The sequence below is a fragment of the Heterodontus francisci genome, chromosome 9, assembly GCF_036365525.1.
Source record: "Heterodontus francisci isolate sHetFra1 chromosome 9, sHetFra1.hap1, whole genome shotgun sequence".
Classification (NCBI taxonomy): domain Eukaryota; kingdom Metazoa; phylum Chordata; class Chondrichthyes; order Heterodontiformes; family Heterodontidae; genus Heterodontus; species Heterodontus francisci.
Window position 1 is genome coordinate 10,424,622 of NC_090379.1, and position 18,285 is coordinate 10,442,906.

At 42.4% G+C, this 18,285-nt stretch overlaps 1 protein-coding gene across 1 annotated transcript in view; it reads left to right on the top strand.

The window, feature by feature from the left end:
- Positions 1-18,285, top strand: part of LOC137373307 (leucine-rich repeat-containing protein 74A) — a 75,001-nt gene that overhangs the window by 2,980 nt on the left and 53,736 nt on the right. Inside the window, exons 2-5 of the mRNA XM_068038129.1 lie at positions 1,157-1,326; positions 2,280-2,387; positions 8,549-8,642; positions 17,289-17,338. Coding sequence (XP_067894230.1) covers positions 1,157-1,326; positions 2,280-2,387; positions 8,549-8,642; positions 17,289-17,338 — 422 coding nt within the window. The remainder of the gene's footprint in view (positions 1-1,156; positions 1,327-2,279; positions 2,388-8,548; positions 8,643-17,288; positions 17,339-18,285) is intronic.

Consider the following 18,285-nt stretch of genomic DNA (forward strand, 5'->3'; position numbering starts at 1 on the left):
GGAAAGTTCTTTACGCAGAGGGTGGTGGGTGCCTGGAACGCATTGCCAGCGGAGGTGGTAGACATGGGCACGATAGCGTCTTTTAAGATGTATCTAGACAGATACATGAATGGGCAGGAAGCAAAGAGATACAGACCCTTAGAAAATAGGCGACATGTTTAGATAGAGGATCTGGATCGGCGCAGGCTTGGAGGGCCGAAGGGCCTGTTCCTGTGCTGTAATTTTCTTTGTTCTTTGTTCTTTTTCTTTGTTCTGCCAGGCGAGAGCTGCTCTCTGCTGTTCCGAGAATCCATTGATATACCTTATATTTGGGGGCTGGTAGTTCACCCTATGACAATCACTTGTTCAAATCCTTCCAACCGGTGTCTACAGGACAGGTACCCAAGGTGTATGGGTGGTCACCTCCCCCTTGTTCATCGCTTTAGTTCGAGCTTATCATTCAGTTTACCTCATGCTGGGGGCTATTTACTAGCTATTACTAGGCACTTGTATAGATAAGAGGGTACGCAAGGCATCAGAAGACTTCTTCCTATCAGCTTCGGAATGTCTATAGTATGTAGTGACTTCAATATGGCCCCCTCAGGAATGTCATACTCCTTGGCCCCTATCTTTGTTTCTGCCAGTGATGTCCCTGGCTGCTAAGAGCTGCTTCTCTGTCCCTTGGGGAGAGAGAGAGAGAAAACACAGCTTTTATGCAGGTGGTCTCATACTATGCCGACTATTTCCATAAGAATTCTATGCTATTCTGAGAAGTATCCTTTATTAATGGTCCCATTTCTTACAGGGCGAGTGGTATAGACACATTATTGGGGAAAATAGACAAGCATATGAGGGATAAAAGCAAAATACTGCAGATGCTGGAATTCCGAAATAAAAACAAGAAATGCTGGAAATACTCAGCATGTCTGGCAGCATCTGTGGAGAGAGAAATAATGTTGCAGGAGTTCTGATGAAGAAGCATCTGAGGTAGAAGGGAACAGAGGGCTATGTTGATAGAGTTAGATGGGGGAGGTTAGAAGGTGGTTTGAATGAAGTATAAACTCTGAAATTGATTAGTTGGGGTCCAATGGCCTATTTCTGTGCTGTGCTATGTAATTTTTTTAATCCTGAATTGTTTAAAAGTTGTTTTACTTCACTCATCCCCTACTTTAAAAAGGGAAAACCGGAGGAACTGTGACTGAAGAGCAGGTCTATCGCATGGCATGTCAGGAAGTTGGAGTTAGCCCGATATCTTATTATATTCGGCACTACCACGACGCTCACCTTAACCTGAACTACCGCTGCATGTCACCCAAAGCAGTGAAGGCTCTGTCAATCGCACTTGTGGTAAGTATCTGGTATCCAGGGAGAGGGTTTGGGACAGCCAAATCTGTTTGAAACCAGCTTCAAACCATTTGGGTTCAAACTGCAGCCTTACTGGAAAATCTAGGTTTGGGTGTCTGAAGTGGGACTTATTGATATCTCATGCTTTTGAAGGAACGCAAACATTCACAAAGAGAAACTTAAAAATTACAGAAATCAAATTGAATAAAAATCAAAGAACACAGAGAATCATAACAGCCAGAGAGAAGGAAAAAGACAGAGTGAAAGAGAAGCAGAGTGAAAACAGATAATGAAATTGGTCTTGAATGTTGGGACAAAATGGGCGATAATGATAGTGGGCAGCCCGTTTTATACCCAGCCTGATTTTCTTTACCATTGGACAGTTGGGCTGTAAAACAAGCTGTTGATTTGCTCATACCTGCTGTGCACCATGACCCAAGACCAAATTCTCCTGCATGCAGAGAATCTGAACACTGTGATGGCCCACATATAGTGTGCCAACTTATGGTGAGAGGGATAAAGGCAGACAGAGACCTCAATTTATATTTGAGGAAGTGTGGGGGATGGGGATGGAATGGTAGTGGGCGGTGAACCCAGACAGGGTGGAGACGCAAGGTGCGGGTGGTGAGGGGGAGGAACACTTTTCTGAACAGCAGGACCTCATTTAAATAAAACTTCCCAGGGTCACGACCTGGCCAGTGGGCAGGAGTGAGAATTTGGCTTCAGCTGGGGCATGTGGGAACGGTCTCTGGCGATCAGTGGGTGGAGGGGATTTAGGACAATCACACTGGGATCAGAGAGGATTGAGGACTCAGTCTCTGCCCTCCTTAAAAAGTTTGATCACAGTGAGAAAACCTGAGACTAAAAACAGATACTAAGAATAAAGAGAGACAGAGAGAGTGAGGATGAGAATGATAGAGACAGACAGAGTGAACACAATCCTTGCTGTTCTGCAGAGTAATACAGTAGTAACTACATTGGACCTGGAACATGATGGAATTGATGCAGAAGGAGTGCAATACCTGATGGAAATGTTAGTTGAAAATTGTTTCATCCAGACTCTGGTAAGATCATCTTGTCTTTTTCAGAGTGACTGGAGTTGACTCAAAGTTGGTCACTTAGCACTCATCAAATGTGTATTGTATATTCTGTCCTAGGAACAGGAGAAGACTATTTAGTTCCAAACCTGTTCCACCATTCAGTTAGGTAAAGGTTGATAGTGTTACGACAGAGGCGTGAGGAGTTCACTGTTTATTCTAGTTCCACTTCTCCATGGGTCACAACATATATTTAAATTTTTTCTCACTTCCCAATATGGTGAATCATAGACTCTATTTCTAACCCAGAATAAAACACACCAACCAGGTTTTTTAATAAACAATAAAATTATCAGTTTATTATATATTATGAAGGTATTTTTGTTTTTCATTGTTTTTCACCTGAGTGGTGTGAAACAGGGCTGTGTTCTCGCACCCACACTTTTTGGGATTTTCTTCTCCCTGCTGCTTTCACATGCGTTCAAATCCTCTGAAGAAGGAATTTTCCTCCACACAAGATCAGGGGGCAGGTTGTTCAACCTTGCCCGTCTAAGAGCGAAGTCCAAAGTACGGAAAGTCCTCATCAGAGAACTCCTCTTTGCTGACGATGCTGCTTTAACATCTCACACTGAAGAATGCCTGCAGAGTCTCATCGACAGGTTTGCGTCTGCCTGCAATGAATTTGGCCTAACCATCAGCCTCAAGAAAACGAACATCATGGGGCAGGATGTCAGAAATGCTCCATCCATCAATATTGGCGACCACGCTCTGGAAGTGGTTCAAGAGTTCACCTACCTAGGCTCAACTATCACCAGTAACCTGTCTCTAGATGCAGAAATCAACAAGCGCATGCGTAAGGCTTCCACTGCTATGTTCAGACTGGCCAAGAGAGTGTGGGAAAATGGCGCACTGACACGGAACACAAAAGTCCGAGTGTATCAGGCCTGTGTCCTCAGTACCTTGCTCTACGGCAGCGAGGCCTGGACAACGTATGCCAGCCAAGAGCGACGTCTCAATTCATTCCATCTTCGCTGCCTTCGGAGAATACTTGGCATCAGGTGGCAGGACTATATCTCCAACACAGAAGTCCTTGAAGCGGCCAACATCCCCAGCTTATACACACTACTGAGTCAGCGGCGCTTGAGATGGCTTGGCCATGTGAGCCGCATGGAAGATGGCAGGATCCCCAAAGACACATTGTACAGCGAGCTCGCCACTGGTATCAGACCCACCGGCCGTCCATGTCTCCGTTATAAAGACGTCTGCAAACGCGACATGAAATCGTGTGACATTGATCACAAGTCGTGGGAGTCAGTTGCCAGCATTCGCCAGAGCTGGCGGGCAGCCATAAAGACAGGGCTAAATTGTGGCGAGTCGAAGAGACTTAGTAGTTGGCAGGAAAAAAGACAGAGGCGCAAGGGGAGAGCCAACTGTGCAACAGCCCCAACAAACAAATTTCTCTGCAGCACCTGTGGAAGAGCCTGTCACTCCAGAATTGGCCTTTATAGCCACTCCAGGCGCTGCTTCACAAACCACTGACCACCTCCAGGCGCGTATCCATTGTCTCTCGAGATAAGGAGGCCCAAAAGAAAGAAAAAATAATTTTTGTTTTTCATTAGAAATATTTTTTTAAGGAATTCATAGTCAAATTGAATAAATGTTGGACCAGGTTTTTTTTTTAAAGAGAGCCATCAAGGGGCACTGAAGGAACTAATTGCAACAATGTTACTGGTTGTCACATAACTCAAGTTAAAGATGGAATAGAAACCCTGGTAACAGGGACAGAGACGTGGCAAGCATTCCCTTGTTTGGATAAGCCCAGTAGCAGCAGAGCACACCCAGGATGGGCAGAAAACTCACAAGCTTTTTGGTTGTGGGTCAGTGTGAGTGTTTTACCTTCTGAAGTGAGCAGCAGATAAAGTCAAGTCTGTTGAAGAAGAGTAAAGAGAAGACCACAACCTAGCTTAATTTTCCAATATCTCTGAAGGACTCTGAGAAGTCCACTGTGTCAATTCGTCTCATTTCCTGTCTTTGAAGAAAGCCTGATGAATTACTTTTCAACGCTACCTGAAAAGAATTGTTCTGAAAGATCTCAGTGACCTGTCCTATGTACTCAGAAGTTAGACTGTATGCCAGTTTTAGAACAATATATCTCATCTGCTGTTTTCTTCAAAAATGAGCAAGTAATCTGCCCAAGTTTTTTTGTCTGTAACAGAGCTCTGAATTTATAAAAATCCATTTTTTTCTCGTTAACCGGTGTATATGTTTGTGTGTGTGAAGGGACTAAGGTAAAAAAAGGGAACTTTACACATTTCAATCTGTGTGTTTATGCTTTACTTCATTACTAGTTAAGATTTGTTTTATAATAAACTGATAATTTTATTGTTAATTAGAGAAACCTGGTTAGTGTGTTCTATTCTGGGAAAAATTGAGTCTATGATTGACCGTATCAATAAGTGGAAAAATTTAAAATAATATGTTGTGCCCTGAGGAGAAGTGGGACTAGAATAAACAGTGCAATCCTCCCGCCTCAGTTGTAACATATAAAACAAGTCTTAAACAGTAATGAAGTAAAGCATAAACACACAGATTTGGCTGGATTTAACAGGCCCCCGATGTCGGGGGTCATGACGGGGGAGGCCTGGAAAATGGCTCCGGGAGAGACCCGCCATGGGCCTGGAACGCCTGGCCCCATATTGTCATTGGGGGATCTTCTTGGCCATGTAAATGAGCTGCTGCATTTAATATGTGTGCGGGACACCATTTTTTACAACTGCCACCGATTACGGCAGTGGCAGCATAAAATTCAGCCCATTGAAATATTAAAGTTCCCTTTTTACCTTAGACCCTCACACTCACACACACACACATGCTGTTTAACAGGAAAAATAAAGGGATTTGCGTTTTCGAGCTCTATTACAAAAAAAAAGAGCAATAAAACTTGGGTTAAATACTTGCTAATTCTTGAAGAAGAAAGAGAAAATATGAAAAGATTTCCTTTGTTTTGGTTTGGCGTCCCAAATGCGTATCAACGGCTGTCACCGGGATCTTCCTAGAGCAGTTCTTTTCAGGCGACATTGAAGATCAGTTTGGGTAGGCTTCCAGGAAATACAGCAACAGAAGTATCAGACACAGCCCTTACAGGAGAAATACAGGCACAGTTTCAGTCTGCTTCTTACACTTGCTTTTCAGCATCTCAAGAGATATGGAACACTGGCAGGCTTTTGACAAACTGCTGGAACAGACTGAGTTAGGGTGGCTTGTTCTTCTTGGCAAATTTTCTCCAACTGTCTTTTTAAAACCATTGTTCATATCCCAACTGACTGTCCAAAGTGAAACCATAAACAATGTCACAAGAGACAAGCCTCTATAAGTCTCGACCTGTCACTTCTCTGTAAACATCTTCCCCAAGTCAAAAACAACCCAGATGGGTAATTATTTGAAAACAGGTGCCTTGCAGCGACTTTGTTTTCAAAGCCAGACCTCTCAGAGATCTTGGTTAAAAAAAATCCATGGATTCCTTTTCAGTTTTAAAACACAAATCTTCAAAATTAACAAAATAAATGGAAGCACTCGTAACAATAGATACAAGAATCCTTAGGTGGGTTTCAGTGAGGGGTAAGGAAAGTTTTAAGCTGTGGCATGAAAAATGTTGCACAAATCTCTGAAAGTTGGATATATTTCTGGAGATGTAATGACATGACCTCCATCGGCCCCATCCCCACAGTCCTGCCATTGGTCCCCTGACACATCACATCCATACTCAGCCCTTCCCATGACCAACTGAAAAGCGAATCGACTCTTCATTAATGGATTGGATCATCCTTGATTGTCAGCTTATTTCCCCCATTATTTTTATAACTAATAAACAAAAGTGTTCAAAGAAAACATGCATTTTTTAATGCCCCTAAGTTTTTTTTAATTCCCGGATGTTGCTCCCAAATAGTGACCTGGATATTAATCTTTAATTTCTGGAGACTCCAGGGCAATCCTGGAGGATTGGAAACCTTAGAATCTCAGAAGGCATGCATCACGTGAATTTTGAGCTAGTGCTGCTCGATAACTATGTAACTGTGTGGATGAAATCTGGGGCAAGGAACTCAAAGGTGCTGAATGAATAATATTTGCTGCATCTTACCATGTCATTCGCTGCAGTATGTAAGAATACAGATATGTTTTTACATTACTTTTATTTCCAACAAAGACTAAACAGTAATGTAGGCAGAATTGGTTTAAACTGTGCTCTCAAAAATCCTGCCTTTTCCACCTAATGATGCTGATAACATTGGAGAAGGATGAATTTCTGAAGCGAAGACATTGTACAATAAAGATAGGTGCATATAGATTATTAAATAAATGAACTAGCTGGATAATATTGAGCTTACAGGGCTATTAAGATTGACTTTTAAAACGCAGGTTTTACATCATAGTAGGAGGTGACGTAAGAGAAGTAGATTGCTGCAATATAAAATAACAATATGTTGCTATAGAACATGCATCAAAGGGGTTTGCACAACTAAGCTATGGCTTGGGAAAAGCAATGATAGGAAGTAACAGATTTGGTGTGAAAAGGCATTGAGCCCTTCATCTCTATTTGGCAATCTGTTGAAACTTGGTGGTTATAAAACATCATATGGTGTTTCATCCAGAAGGGAGCAAACTACAAAGAAAATGGTATAAGAAAGGATACAATTACCAGGATTTTACAGGCTGGTGGTGGCCCCGTCCACCGGCCAGAAATTTGGGAGCAACCCGCATCAGATGGTTCTGGGAGCCCTGACCTGATTTTATGTGAGTCAGGAAATTAACTACCTGGCATTGGGGTTCCCGCCCCTTTAAGGGACTTTATCCCGTTTCTAAGATCTGCCGGCCAATCAGAGGGCTGGCTGCTCTTCAGTCCCAGCAGTGCCACCGGGAGTGGTGGCCACTACTGGAACTGCAACCCAGCTGGAGCAACATCATGGACGTCGCCACCCTCGGACCAAGGTAAGTGGGGTCGTGATTGCCAGGGACAGCCAGGCGGGACCCAGCGGAGGGGTGGGGCAGGGGGGAATGGTTGGTGAGGACCTGGGGGCTGGGGCGTGGGTGTTTCCACAGGGGAGGCCTTTGCCACTGGGGGAGGGGGGGCCCTCCTTGGGCCACAGGATGCTCGATCAGGAGGGGCCCACCTACCGAGCCCACAAGGAGGCTGCCACAGTATGTATGATAGTCTCACCACATGGTGGAGAGCCCACCAGCGGTGGTGAGAAGAGGCCCTTAAGTGGCCCTGAATTGACTGCTTCAGGGCCTCAACTGCCCTCTGGGCAGGAGGGCCATCCACCACCATCCTCGCTGCTGGTTAAATGTCAGCAGCAGCGGGAAAGCAACAGGCATGCCAACCCCCTGCCCTCCCAACCTATTGTTAGGCTGCCCCCTTCTCTTTGCCTGCTCTCTGCGGCCCCATAAAATCCCAACCAATGTTTTTACTTAGGAAGACCTCTTGCTAGCTTCAAGATCTGGTGGCGTAAACAGGCTTGGAGAAGCCATTTTCACGGTTTCTTATTTACACAAGTGAGTGGTGAAGGGAAGGCTGTTATGCGCTGCTCTGTATGGATTTTAAAGATTACTGTAATGTTGATATTAAATATTATGTTTTATCAGATATATGGCTACCTCTAGCTTTTCAAATCTGTTAAGAGAGTAAGGAAGAAATTTTCACTTTCCATGAAGTTTGTAAGTTAGGTATACCCTCAGGTTAAGCTTTGGCAAACTCGTGTCCTACTGCACTTTCAGTATAACTACATGACATTGGCCTATATTCAGGATGTGTTGCCAGATTTTCTCGATGTTGCTGTACCAGCTTTTGCTAGTTTTTTAATGTTATGTGTGCTTCAGTAAGTGTGTGCACGTATTCCTGTAGGTGTATGTCTGTGTGTGTGTGCATGTGTTTATTTAGGGCCTGTATGGACTGACTGTTTTGCTGTGGATTTTGACTTTATGTGATGCTGTAAAACTGGATTGGAGCCCATTTTAAATTTATCTGGAGCTTTATTTCCATTGTCTTTAATGGGAGAGATGTAAAAAAAGGTTGTCAATTTACTATCACCACTTTTACACTATCGTAAAAAGTCAAAATTATCTCTGTTGAATTTTGGTATCCATTACCCCAGATCTCTGATCTTGTGCTATATTAATTCCTGGCATTTCAGAATTTGTCCAACAATGAGTTACAAACATGGGGAGTAGAAGTGCTGTGTAAAATGCTTCCACTGAACATCTCCCTCAAGTGCATCAAACTCTCAGGTAAGCAGAGCTTGTATAAAGCTGTAAACATTTCTTTTCTCCAATACAGTTTACTGATGGATGCTCCCAGAACATGATTGATCCAGTACAGTAATGGAGATTTGGGACCCTGGAAGTGACTATTGTCATAGGTGCTGGTCTACTGCGAGTCCCATGACATGCCATTCCAAACCAACGGACCTGTCTGTACTGTAGCTGTGGCCAAATTTGCAGCTGGTTTTAAAGGAAAATGGAATGGGTCAATGCACAACCTAAGGCAGCAAATTCCTCTTTCCAGATCCTAATCTAAAAGTGACAAGTATTTACTATTGTAGCCGTTAGAGGATTTCTTAGTGGTTACCGTCACAACAAGGGTTGTTAGTCCGGCGACAATAACTTTGCTTATGATTCATCCATGTTGTAATTACAACCTTTATTACAGTGATTGACTTGGTCTTCCATTTATATTAAATGATATTATTTTGATCCCCGTGGTGATCACCAACAAACCAAAAGAATCGAATCCACCGACTGACCCCAATTTAGGAAACAAAAACCAAACGAACAAGATTTCACTTTTAAAAATTTCACAATTGATATACATGTATGTATATATATAAAGAGAGAGAGAGAGGGAGAGCTTAAAGATTACACATCTATTATCAGATGTAACAAAGATGGGTCTCACATGTCCTCTGAGTAGTCATTTCAGCAAGCATGACCACAAATTACAGTCACACAGTTCTTCACAACTCTGAAATTCCTCAGGTAGGTCTCCGGATCCTGTCTTCCAAGATGCAGCCACAATTCCCAACTGACAGTAGTTTCACTTTAATCTTGAACTCCACAGGCACAGACTTCACCAAAAGAAAAATAATGTACTTCTCCAGAACCTTCTCAGTTCTCCCCATGTCAGGTTTGGCAGCATGAAATCCCAGTGTCACTGTTAGCCATGCCCTGCAGTGATAATCCTGTGCATTGTATGGCCAGATCTCGTTAATCGGTTCCTCTAAACAACACAAACCGCTCCTAGATCCAGTCTTCACTTTCTTCAACCTGTAATGCCTGTAAAACAAAACCTTCCTGCCATCTGAGCTTGGATGGCACTGTCTCACCCTCTTATCTGGTCCCAACTAGTTTCAGTTATCTCAACAAGCTGAGTCTTTGTTTTCAATTTCAATTAGAACATTCTATTCCAAAAAAAAATCTTTTGTACCAGGGTCAATGCACCTGCCAGAGCATTCAACAATGCTTATCTGTTCAGATAAGTTTATACCTAGAACATAAGAAATAGGAGCAGGAGCAGGCCATTTGGCCCCTCAAGCCCGCCCTGCCATTCAATAAGATCATGGCTGATCTGCCCCAGACCTCAACTCCTCTTTCATGCCAGCTCCTCAGAGCCCTCAACTCCCCGATATTTCAAAAATCTATCTACCTCCTCTTTAAATACTTGCAGTGATCTAGCCTCCACAACTCTCTGGGGTAGATAGTTCCAGACATTCACTACCCTCTGAGAGAAGAAATTCCTTGGCATCTCAGTTTTAAATGAGTGTCCCCTTATTCTGTAACTATGTCCCCTAGTTCGAGATTCCCCCACTAGTGGAAACATCTTCTCAACATCTACCCCGTCAAGCCCCTCAGAATCTTGTACGTTTCAATAAGATCACCCCTCATTCATCTAAACTCTAATGAATAAAGGCCTAACCTTTTTAGCCGTTCTTGATAAGTCAACCCCTTCATCCCAGGAATCAGCCTAGTGAATCTCTTTTGAACTGCCTCCAATGCCAGTATATCCTTTCTTAAATACGGGGACCAAAACTGTACACAGTACTCCAGGTGCGGCCTCACCAACATGCTGTACAGTTCTAACAAGACTTCCTATTTTTAAACTCCAACCCCCAGCAATAAAGGCCAAAATTCCATTTTCCTTCTTTATTACTTGCTGCCCCTGTATGTTAACTTTTTGTGTTTCATGCACAAGAACACCCAGATCCCTCTGTGCTGCACTTTTTTGGAGTGTCTCTCCATTTAATTAATAGTCTACCTTTTGATTCTTCCTACCAAAGTGCACTTTCCTACATTAAACTCCATGTGCCAAGTTTTTGGCCACTCACTCAACCTATCTATATCCCCTTGCAGATTCCTTAGTCCTCATCACAACATGCCCTCCCACCTATTTTTGTATTGTCAGAAAATTTGGATATATTACATTCTGCCCCTTCCTCCAAGTCATTAATATAGATAGTAAATAATTGAGGACCTAGGACTGATCCTTGTGGCACTCCACTAGTTACATCTTTCCAACTTGAAAAACATCCATTAATCCCAACTCTCTGTCTTCTGTGAGTTAACCAATCCTCAATCCATGCTAATACATTACCCCCAATACTGTGAGCTCCTATCTTGTGCAATAATCTTTTATGTGGCACCTTATCAAATGCCTTCTGGAAATCCAAATATACTACATCTACCGGTTCCCCTTTATCAACTCTGCTTGTTATATCCTCAAAGAACTCTAGCAAATTTGTCAAACATGATTTCCCTTTCACAAAACCATGTTGACTCTGTTTGATTGCGTTAAGCTTTTCTAAATGTCTTACAATTTCTTCCTTAATAATACTCTAGCATTTTCCCAATGACTGATGTTAGGCTGACTGGCCTATAGTTCCCCGCTTTTTGTCTCCCTCCCTTCTTGAACAGGGGCATCAGATTAGTAGTTTTCCAATCTGCTGGGACCCTCCCAGAATCCAGTGAGTTCTAGAATATTTTGGCCAATGCCTCCACTATCTCTGCAGCCACTTCCTTTAAAACCCTTGGATGCAGGCCATCAGGTCATGCCTTTAGTCCCATTAGTTTGTCAATACTTTGTCCCTCATGATAGAGACTGTTACAAGATCTTTCCTCCCATTAGCACCTTTCTTATCTGATATCTGTGGGATGTTTATATTGTCCTCCACCGTGAAGACCGATGCAAAATATTGGTTTAAATTATCTGCCATTTCCCTGTTCCCCGTTATCAAATCTCTAGTCGCATCCTCCAAGGGTCCCAAGCTCACTTTAGCTACTCTCTTTCTTATTATATACCTGTAGAAGCACTTTCTGTTTGTTTTTAGATTTCTTGCCAATTTACTTTCATAATCAATTTCTCCCTCTTAATAGCTTTTCAGTCATCTGCTGCTGGTTCCTAAAAAATACCCAATTCTCTGGCCGACCACTAAATTTCGCCGCTTTGTATGCCTCAGTATTTGATTGGATACTCTCCTTGACCGCCTTTGTTAACCATGGGCAGTTCATCCTTCTGTTTCCTCATGGGTCCTGCAGGCTGCAGATGCCATCACAACGTGCAAATAATACAACCTGGCTCCCAGGCTCTGACTACCTCCAAGAACGCTCTCTGATGGTAGAGAACAATGTAAACCCTGGGTTGACCAGTCCCACCCTCCAGCCTCTCACATGGTTGCACTGCTTCTGATCTCAAGAATGCTCTAAAGTTAAAAGGGACCTGGTTCTATTCTTAGACTATAATACACCTGTGCTTACGTAATATGCAGTTTGCATTTTTAGCTGAGGCCACTTTTTAAGTGTTTACCCAACTTACAATCTTTTCAGCCTTTATCTCTGTGCTACAAGTTTTGTTTGTAGTACAGTAAGTGCTTAGGCTAAATGCTTACCCTGTTCCCCAGACCTGTTGTTCATATATATAGAGAGAGACAAAATTAAGTTCCCTTTCTCTCTCATTTGCTCTACCACTAAAAATACTAGAAGAAAGGAACGCTGGGACAAATTGATCTTTTCAATCATCTCAAAATGTTTTAACATTCCCCCCCTTTTGACACAGAATGAGCAATTACTCTGAGTCAATTAACTTTCTTTCTGGCTTTAGCTTGGACCATCTTGGAGTTACAGTTGACTAAAATTACCTTTTCATAAGCATAACTAGTCTAAATTTCACTCGTTAAATGATAGCCATCATTCTACAGACAAAGAAAATCATAATGCATCATACAGAATTAGAGAGTAGTCACAGCACAGAAGGAGGCCATTCGGACAATCTCTCTGCAAAAGCAACTCATTTAGTCCCACTCCCCCACCCTTTTCCTTGTGGCCCTGCAAATTTTTTCTCTTCAGATAATTGTCCAATTCTCTTTTGAAAGCCACAATTGAATCTGCCTCTATCACACTTTCAGGCAGTACATTCATAGAATCATAGAATAAAGAAAGTGGTGACAATTGGAATTGATTATAGAATAATAATGCTTAGAGTGCAGTTCAGGAGCCAGCTATTGTCCACCTCCTTTCAGCTGTGACCCTATGTAGACCCAATATAAATCAATGCACCTCTAGTGGGGTTGCCAACTCTAGTTGAGCATATTCCAGGAGATTTTCCTTTAATTCGTAAATGGAATGTGAGCATTACTGATAAGACCAGCATTTGTTGCCCATCCCTAATTGCCCTTGAGAAAATGGTGGTGAGCTGCCTCTTGAACCACAGCAGGCTGTGTGGACAACTGAGGGGCTTGCTAGGCCATTTCAGAGGGCAGTTAAGAGTCAACCACATTGCTGTGCGTCTGGAATTACATGTAGGCCAGACCAGATAAGGATGATAGATAAGGATGGTAGATTTCCTTCCAAAAGGACATTAGTGAATCAGATGGGTTTTTATGACAATCTGGTAGTTTCATGGTCAATATTACTGGACTAGCTTTTTAATCCAGATTTATTAATTAATTCAGGTTAAATTTCACCAGCTGTTATGGTGGGATTTGAACTCGTGTCAATAAAAGAAAGGTGTAATGTAACATATTATCAAGCAATACGTTGACTTAAAAGATTCTCCAGCTCTCCCTTTACCCATAAATATCTTATGGATAATTCCTGCTAAGCATTATTTCTCCCTAGCCCTCAATTGTCCCAATCCAAATTCTATATCCCTCTCCAACTTCAATTACAATCCCTCTGACAGATAGCAATGTGTTTAACTCTATCCTGATAGTTTCTCTGTGGAGCATGCATCAGTGCCTTGATGATATTAAAGATTGTCTCACTCTCCTGAGCCACATTAACCATTGCATGTCCAGCCATTGTCAAGTAACTGCGCTCATCTGAGACCAGATCTTCAGTTCAAATTTAGCATGCAGCTCCACATGCCAGTTGCCTCACATTTGTACACACAACCAATATCTTGCCATATGTGACATCCGATACAAGCCTTCCTTGGGCTATCAGGTGATCTTATAAAAAGATCATGGTCAGGGTAGGGGGTGTTTGGAGATCTTTGTTCATCTCCCCCTGCATGATCCTGATATCTCAGGTAGTGGCCAGACTAGAATATTTTAAGATGATTTTAAAAACCAATCTATCCCAGTATTCCTTTCTTTTAGCATTCTTCTTGGTAGAGTGAATGAGAGAGAAAGGGAATTTAATCTTGTTGTTATGACCAGGTGTTAAGGGGTGTGGGTGGTTCTCACTGTTCACCCCCGAACAGATTGCAGCAAGTGTTTTTGATACTAGGGTTTTAATCCCTTTGTGTTTTGTTTGTCAAATAAACAGACAGCAGCAGGTTTTCTTGTAGGTTTTAATCAGAAGATTAACTACTTATTGAGCAATATCCATTTCCAAAATTGACACAACTGGACCCATTCACGCATTTACACACACACAAAAACACATACACACACATATGAAAAGATAGAGAGAGAGAGAAAGGGGTAAGTGGTTTGAAGTGAGGTAGGTTTTCGGGGTCCATGGTAAACCTGTTTAATCTTTTTGGACATCAATTTCTCTTTTAAAGTTGCAGGCCTGGTTGTTTGTAGTTTTCTCCGGTGGTTGAGACTTCAATCTGGAGATGGTGACCATTCTCAGTTCTCTGCTATAATAAGTTAAAGTGTTGCTTTCACAGCAGGGCTCCTTCTTTGGCTTTTGCTGTCTCTCTCAGCTCTTGGCTGGACAGGCTTTTGGTGATGCTGCTCTGATCCTCTCCCTCTCTCTCCAGAAAGCTACTTTTTAAAGTCAAAAATTCTCCCACATGTTGCCTCTGTTGGGAGACACAGTGCCCCCTCCCTGTGGTGACCAACAATGGCCCAGGATGTGGCTACTTCACACCTTCTTTGTTTCCGAAGAAACTATTCAATTCAAAAATGTCTCTTGATGTTTTCAGAATGGGTGTAATGGACACCTCTTAGCTTGGAATGTATCCTGATACTGAGGGGAGTGAGGGTGAAAATCACAGAGGCACTGTCCATAATTTTTCAGCCTTCCTTAGACTCCAGGATGGTGCCAGAGGACTGGAGAATTACAAATGTTACACCCTTGTTCAAAAAAGGGTGTAAAGATAAGCCCAGCAACTACAGGCCAGTCAGTTTAACTTTAGTGGTGGGAAAATTTCTAAAAAAAATAATTTGGGACAAAATTGATAGTTACGTGGACAAATGCGGGTTAATTAAGGAAAGCCAGCATGGATTTCTCAAGGGAAAATCATGTTTAACTAACTTATTGGAGTTTATTTTGAGGAGGTAGCAGACAGGGTTGATGAGGGCAATGCTGTTGATGTGGGGTGCATGGACTTTCAAAAGGCATTTGATACAGTGCCACACAACAGACCTGTGAGCAAACTTATAGTTCATAGAATAAAAGGGACGGTAGCAACATGGATACGAAATTGGCTGAGTGACATGAAACAAAGAGTAGTGGTTAATGGATGTTTTTTGGGCTGGAGGAAGGTTTGCAGTGGAGTTCCCCAGGGATCAGTTTGGGAACCCTTGCTTTTCCTTTCATATATTAATGACCTAGACCTTGGTGTACAGGGCACAGTTTCAAAGTTTGCAGATGATACAAAATGTGGAAACATTCTGAACTGTGAGGAGGATAGTGTAGAACTCCAAAAGGCCATCGACAAGTTGGTGGAATAGGCAGACAGGTGGAAGATGAAGTTCAATGCAGAGAAATGTGAAGTGATCCATTTTGGTAGGAAGAAAATGGAGAGACAACATAAAATAAGGGGCACAATTCTAAAGGGGGTGCAGAAGCAGAGGGTCCTGGGTGTATATGTGCATAAGTCATTGAAGTGGCAGGACAGGTTGAGAGAGCAGTTAATAAAGCATACAGTATCCTGGGCTTTCTTAATAGGGCATAGAGTACAAGAGCAAGGAAGTTATGTTGAACTTGTATAAGACACTAGTTCGGCCTCAGCTGGAGTATTGCGTCCAGTTCTGGTTGCTGCACTTTAGGAAAGACATGAGGGCATTGCAGAGACTACAGAAAGATTCATGAAATGGTTCCAGAGATGAGGAATTTCAGTTATGAAGATAGATTGGAGAAATTAGGACTGTTTTCCTTGGAGAAGAGAAGGCTGCGTGGTGATTTGATAGAGGTATTCAAACTCATGAGGGGTATGGACAGAGTAGATAGAGAGAAACTGTTCTCACTCGTGAAAGGATCGAGAATGAGAGGGCACAGATTTAAACTATTTGGTACGAGAAGCAAAGTGACATGAGGAAAAACTTTTTCATGCAGAGAGTGGTTAAGATCTGAGAATGTGGTGGAAGCAGGTTCAATTGAAGCATTCAAAAATGAATTAGACAGTTATAGGAAAAGGAAGAATGTGCAGGGTTACAGGGAGAAGGCAGGGAATGGAACTGAGTGAATTGCTCTTTTGGACAGCGGGTGCAGACATGATGGGCTGAATGGCCTCCTTCTGCACTTTAACAATTCTTTTTAAAGGAAAAGTCAATTTTTTATAACTCTTCAATTTGGGTTCTGTATTTCAATCGTGCACTTCAGGTGAGCGTGACATTGTCTATATGAACAATAGGTCTAGGGAACAGGTTAAACATTTGGCTTAAGCACTTAAGCAAAGTTTGTAGTACACAGGCAAAGGCTAAAAACGTTATAAGCTGAGTAAAGACCTAAAAATGCAGCCTCAGTTAAAGGCGCAACCTATGTAAGCATCGGCAAAGGTTATAGAATAAGAATAGAACCAGATCCCTTTTAACATCAGAGCACTCTCGAGGATCAGGAGCAATGCAGCCGTGCGGGAGCCTAGAGGGCAGGAGCTGGTCACCCCAGAGCTTCTGTTGGTCTCTGACATCAGAAAGCATTCTTGGAGATGGTTATATTATTTGCATGCCATTTAATATAAATGGAAGAACAAATCTGTCACTGTAGTAAAGCTTGTAATTATTTTAAAAAACACTCGTGAGTGAATCATAAGTGAAGTTATTGTTGTTAACCTAACAACCTGTTGTTGTGACGGTAACCATTAAGAAATCTGCTAACAGTAACTGTACTATTTATTTTGTGTTCCTTACAGTGAGGCAATTCAATGCTGTGGAATGGAATGTCCATTTTGTATCAAGCGCTCCCAGATCAAGCATGAACTCTATTCGAACAAACACACACACTCGGCACAATTCATTACAGCCAGCAGACAGAGTAGACTTCCAGCCCATCAGTCTGGGCTAGATTTGTACACACTTCCCAAAGCTGAAAGGTCAGCATCTCATCCAGTTCCCTGTCCCACACATTATTCCCTGGCCCACACATTATTTCCTGTCTACAACAGAATCTATAACCTGTAGCACTTCGCACTATCATGTTCTCATTGGATGAAATCCCAAGGGTCATACAATGTATCGTAACTCCATCCATGCTTTTTTCTCCTACCTGCAGGAAACAAACTGAAAAGCCATGATGCTGTATTTTTTGCCGAAACTTTAGCCGTAAGTAAAGAGAAAGACTTTCAGTGAAATACTCCAGTCTATTTCCAAATGAGTTGAGAACTGGCTGGCATCTCCATTGCATGTTTTTCTATTAGACAGCCTAGTTGGACTAACAGTTGAGTATTTATGACATTACATTCCCACCTTTTCCCTTATTTGCAACCAAGATAGCAGCCAGATAATCTTTTCCTACACCTGGGCTGATCCCATCAAAAAATACAGCTTGGCTAGATGTTTGTTTTGGGCTGGGATTTGAAGGTTCTAGCAATACGACAGACATGGTCAAATACTCCATTAAACATGATGGTTCTTGAGATGCTGGGACAATTGCAGATATTATGAGTGGGTGCAATGGTTAGACTGGTATTACAGCCAGGTGAGGGGAGGGGGGGTGGGGGTGTCTCAGGCTCCCCTCTTGTCCTTCCTCTTCTGATCGCAACAAGGTTTACTCCCTTTTTAAAACCGTGGTTGTGCTTATCACCTCAGTGAGTGTTTTATCTTTAACCTTTAATGTGATCATGAAAGAACCAATTGGACAGGTTTTCTTGAGTTTAAACAAGAAGGAGGTGAGTATATTATACTTAATAATCTAAAACCCCTCGAGGTAAAATAATAAATTTACATTACACATTCACACGAGAATCACGTATTTTTGAAGTCCTTGGCTAGTCAAAGTGCACTTTATGGTTGGCCCGCTTGGCTCAAGGCTTTCTTGGAGGCAGATGTGTAGTTGGTTCTCTTCCCCTGGTCTCTGGCTGTAGCAGTCTCTAGGCTTGGAGGGACCCATAGTCGCAGACGGTTTTCAAACTTGTGTTATCTGGGGAGAGAGAGAGAGAGAAAGGATGGCATGTAACCTTTTCCTGCTGCACAGTCTGAGTTATTGCTTGTCTCTTTGTCCAAGGGGAAAAAACAGCTTCCTCCAAGATGGACAGTCACATGGCTGCTTC